Source organism: Echinops telfairi, unplaced genomic scaffold, assembly GCF_000313985.2.
Source record: "Echinops telfairi isolate 266 unplaced genomic scaffold, ASM31398v2 ScPeMD7_443;HRSCAF=831, whole genome shotgun sequence".
NCBI classification, from domain to species: domain Eukaryota; kingdom Metazoa; phylum Chordata; class Mammalia; order Afrosoricida; family Tenrecidae; genus Echinops; species Echinops telfairi.
Window position 1 is genome coordinate 47972524 of NW_022104341.1, and position 4514 is coordinate 47977037.

The 4514-nt window shown below is 37.2% G+C and overlaps 1 protein-coding gene across 1 annotated transcript in view; it reads right to left on the reverse strand.

The window, feature by feature from the left end:
* The window catches only part of LHX8 (LIM homeobox 8), a 28527-nt gene that overhangs the window by 5931 nt on the left and 18082 nt on the right, over positions 1-4514 (reverse strand). Inside the window, exon 7 of the mRNA XM_004699326.2 lies at positions 1246-1429. Within this exon, the coding sequence (XP_004699383.1) occupies positions 1246-1429 (184 nt within the window). The remainder of the gene's footprint in view (positions 1-1245; positions 1430-4514) is intronic.

A 4514-nucleotide genomic window follows, 5' to 3' on the forward strand; every position in this document is an offset into this window, starting at 1 on the left:
TCAGGTACTGAAGAGGAGAGCCCAATTTCTGGAAAATGACAACATCCTTGGTAAAACAGGGACAGGAAAAAAAAGGAAGACCTTCGATGAGAAGAACTGATACAGTGGCTGTAACAATGGATGAAAACGTAACAATTGTAATGATGGCATCGGAGTAGACAGTGTTTTATTCTGTTGGACATAGGACATAGGAGTTGGGACTGATTTGATGGTACCTAGCTACAACAACTCAAGTTGAGCACATGACCCATGTTCTGCTTCCAGATATATACCACAGAGAAATGTGAACTAACATGCCGCGAAGGCAAGTGCACTAATGTCCATAGCAGCGTATTCATAAACACTGTATGTGGAGATAACGTATACATCAAACAGAAACCGGGTTAATTAGGGTATATTGCTACAGCAGAATTTTACACAATTAAAATGAAATCTTGATGCTTGCGACAATACAGAAGAATCTCGAAAATTATGTTTTCTAAAGAAGCAAAATACAAGACTATTTGCCCTTCTTTTAAGTTTCAATTCATTTCAAAGCTAAAAGTAGGCACACTTAAGACATTGCTTTAGTAATTGGAGTAATGTTTCTTTTCAGGAAAAAAGGGCAATGATTAAAATAATGAAGTCCAACTATATATCCACCTAATAGGCTACATTTAAAAAGTCATACCCCATCAAGTACTAATGAGTACATGGAACACCTTTTGTCTGGGGCTGGAGGGTCCTTACTCTGGCAGAAGTAGTAAGGGGCTCAAGGGAGATTTCTTCATGTTAAATATGTTCTACTTCTTCATCCAGGCAGTATTTACATGGATATGCTCAGTGTTTCAATTCATCAAGCTATACACTTACTGTGCATTCACTGTTCTATAGGTGTGTTTTGCTTCAACAAAAAAAGTTTACCAAAGCTCAATAAAGCAAGGAAGGCTCAGAGTACACAGTGACTATTGTCTTTGATCTTAAGAAAATAAATATTTATTAGGTGAAAAGGAAAAAAAGTATAAGTCAAACGCTAAGAGTCTTGATTGTACTGTAGCTTGGAAGTCAATGTTAGACTTCTCCCTTAAAATGCTGTCACAGATACACAGATGCTTAGGTCTGTTACCTATTGCACCCTCACACAATATTTTTTCAGCTACTACTAAGGTAAAATTTTGAAATGTACATCCTATCAGTAACCTAGTATTAAAAGTTAATCTGTTTGGGGTTGCTTGGGAGACAGCTTTTAAATGTCGGGATACCTACCATCCATGTAACTATGCAGCGCAGTTAGCATTGTCCCATCTTGGGGCACGTAGGCAGAATAAGCCATTTCTTCTAGTATGGGTGGAGACAGCCTGGAGGGTGGGACTGCTGTGACTGGGGCAGAGGAGGAGTGGTTAGGACTGACGTGTTTCTTGTGGCGTGCTCTACAATTTTGAAACCACACCTGAGGGGGAGAAAAAGCAATGCAGCTATGTCACATATCAATCAGCTTATAATCACATTACCAACTCAATTTTAAAATGACAGGCAACCTCAATTACTCCAAAGCAGAAGCACAGCATAAATCAAAACTAAATTCTTTAAAATTTCTGTAGACAGAAGAAAAGTATCTTAGTCCAAATGACAGATGCCATCTTTTTTTGAGTAAATAAAAACTCTTTGCTGTTTAACTTGAAAATTGAATCTATACTAAAAAGCCAGCTGCTACTGCTTCCGGAGGGGGTGGAGGTCAAGAATTCCAGGAAAAGTATGCTTGGTTTTACTATGGGAATTTGGACAAAAACAAAAATCGGAAACGGGTGGGCGCTAAGGGGTCCTTTTAATCAGAACTTTAAAAAAAATCTACTAAGTAGATGCTTAGACACCTGCTGGACTTACTCCAATTTCTTGCTCAAATGACTAAAATCCCTACTGCAAACTTAAAGCTTTCTACAAACCTCTTGATTCAGTTATTCCGGTCACATTTTTAACCTGCTGAGTTCAATTTCTCTTCGTGAATACTCGGGCTATTCCTAAAGATGCATATTAAGGTCAGGCCTATCATAAGGGGTGGTGGGGACCCACAATAATACCAAAGTAGAATAAAATCTAAACACATCCATGGTGAGACAATTCACAAAACGTAAAGTGCTAACCAACCGGATATCTATTATCCATGGTGAGACAGTTCACAAAACGTAAAGTGCTAACCAACCGGATATCTATTGTACTGAAGAAATAAAGGAAGCATATTTAGGGCAAATGAGGTTTTAGATCCAGGTGCAGGGAAGGCCAGCCTGGCCATAATGCGTCCAGTAGCTAAAATGCCTATACCTGAATGACTTGCTATCAGACAATCCTTGGAGCCCCTGGGTGGCATCAATGGTTAAGCACTTGACTATAAGCCAAAGGTTGGTGATTCCAACCCATCGAGAAGTATCTCAGAAAACACACCCTTCAACCTGCTTCCAAAAGTAGTTTTGAAAGTCCTTCAGAGCACCTCTACTACAACAGATAAACCTTAACGAGAAAATTTCTCACAATTAAGGTGCTGTGTCCTTTTATTTGCTATGACTCCAAGTTACTCTGTCCTGAGGGGAGAGAGAAATAGAAGGACACAAACTTGACAGACGTTGGGACAAGAACATTTTGGAACCAGGGGAGAAAGTCAAGTATATGCCAGGGGCATCTGTCTTTTTCCAGAGCTGACGGGTAGTTACTTGGTGGCCCAAGGGAATAGGAACTGATTAAAGTGGGATGGAAGGAAGGAAGAATTTTAAAGCACACTCTGTCCGTTGGGCTGGACAACAGAAGGCTGGCAAAATGTAAGGGCCTAGGACAAAAAAAAAAATACATTATTGACTCATAAATTAGAGGGAGCATGTAATCCTGAGCAGGTGTTTGAAAGGTAGGAGGCAGGGGTGTTTCAGGGTGAGCCTCATGCATACCACAAGGAAAAGGAGTGGCAGTCACAGCCTCTTTTTCCCTGATCCTCTGGGGAGTCAGACTCATTGATAAGTCTACCGTGCCCACTACACAACATCTCTAGTGATACTTGTGTCCACAGACTATGAACAACAGGTGTCACTGCCGTCATCAGACCCACCCAGCAAAACGGACACACTCACACACTCCAGTTTGTAAGGAGGGGAAGTACAGAACCACAGAACTCTATCTAACTTCACAAACATGGCACTGTCCTCCTCAGAGTTTTGTAAAAGTATCCTTTTGTCTCCAATAAATTGTATATTGAATGGAATCTACCGGATGGCTTAAAAATAAATTTTAAATCTCATCTTCTAATTAAAAAAGAATGCCAGACCACAGAAATAAAATACAAAGAATGTGTGACATAAACAGCCAAAATACCTAATCAAGCAAACAGAAGTTAGTAAACACAGCATCATGTAACCTGACTGTTAAAATGGGTGGAGGCGGCAAAAAATCAAAAACAAAAAAAACACTTTTGATCTGAGTGCTACACAGCTTCAGGATTCAAATATATGTCCACTTGACTTAAATCACTTTTTCTCCTATTTTAAAAATCAACAGTATTTAAATTTACTTTAGACAACACATTTACATTTTTTTCAAGTCCTATATCATAAACTGTATATGCTGAAAAGAGACTGTGAAGCTATTCTGCCAAAAGACTAATTTATAAAATACATCCCTTAGAAAATCCAGACAAATAATCAAGTAAAACAATGTAGTGTGTGAAAAAAGATGAAATTTTAAATTCTTGGGATATCAGGACTTAATGAGTGATTTAGGGAAAAATAGCTAATTCTAGAGGGAAACAAGACTAATTCCTACTTCATATGTATTGAAAACTCAATTTCACATAAATTAAAGTTTTGATGTAAGTCTTTGGAGTCATAACTATTTAAGGAAACACCGTAATACTTTCTAAATGGAACAGCTGTAACAAAGACAGTAACTACTGAAGAAAAGACTAAGAAAGTGGAATATATAAATATAAAAATTCTATATGAAAGAAATTGATAACCATGCAGTTATAACATGATAGGATTAAACATCCAAAGAAGTTTAAACATCCATAATAAAAACCAGTGAGTTGGAATGATATAACCCAGTAGTAAAATAGGCTAAAAATATATAACTTTTAAAATTACAAAATGTAAAATGTTCACTAGTGCAACATTCACACTAACCAAAAGGTAAAACAGTTTAAACATCTGTCAACTAATTAGGGAGTTCCAAAGAGTTCATGGAAAATCTCCATTATTTTTTCATTCCATTTTCCATGAACTCTTAAAAAAAAAAAACCCTCAAAAGAATCAACATTGAAAACTATGTAAGATGACTTTTTTTTCCCCAAGATTTTTGTTTGCTGTGGAAAAAGGAACTCTCATATGCTGCTACTGCTGGACTAAATCTTTTTTTTAAGTTTATATATATTTTAATCATTTTATTAGGGGCTCATACAACTCTTATCACAATCCATACGTATACATCAATTGTGTAAAGCACATTTGTACATTCATTGACCTCATCATTCTCAAAACATTTCCTCTCCACTTAAGCCC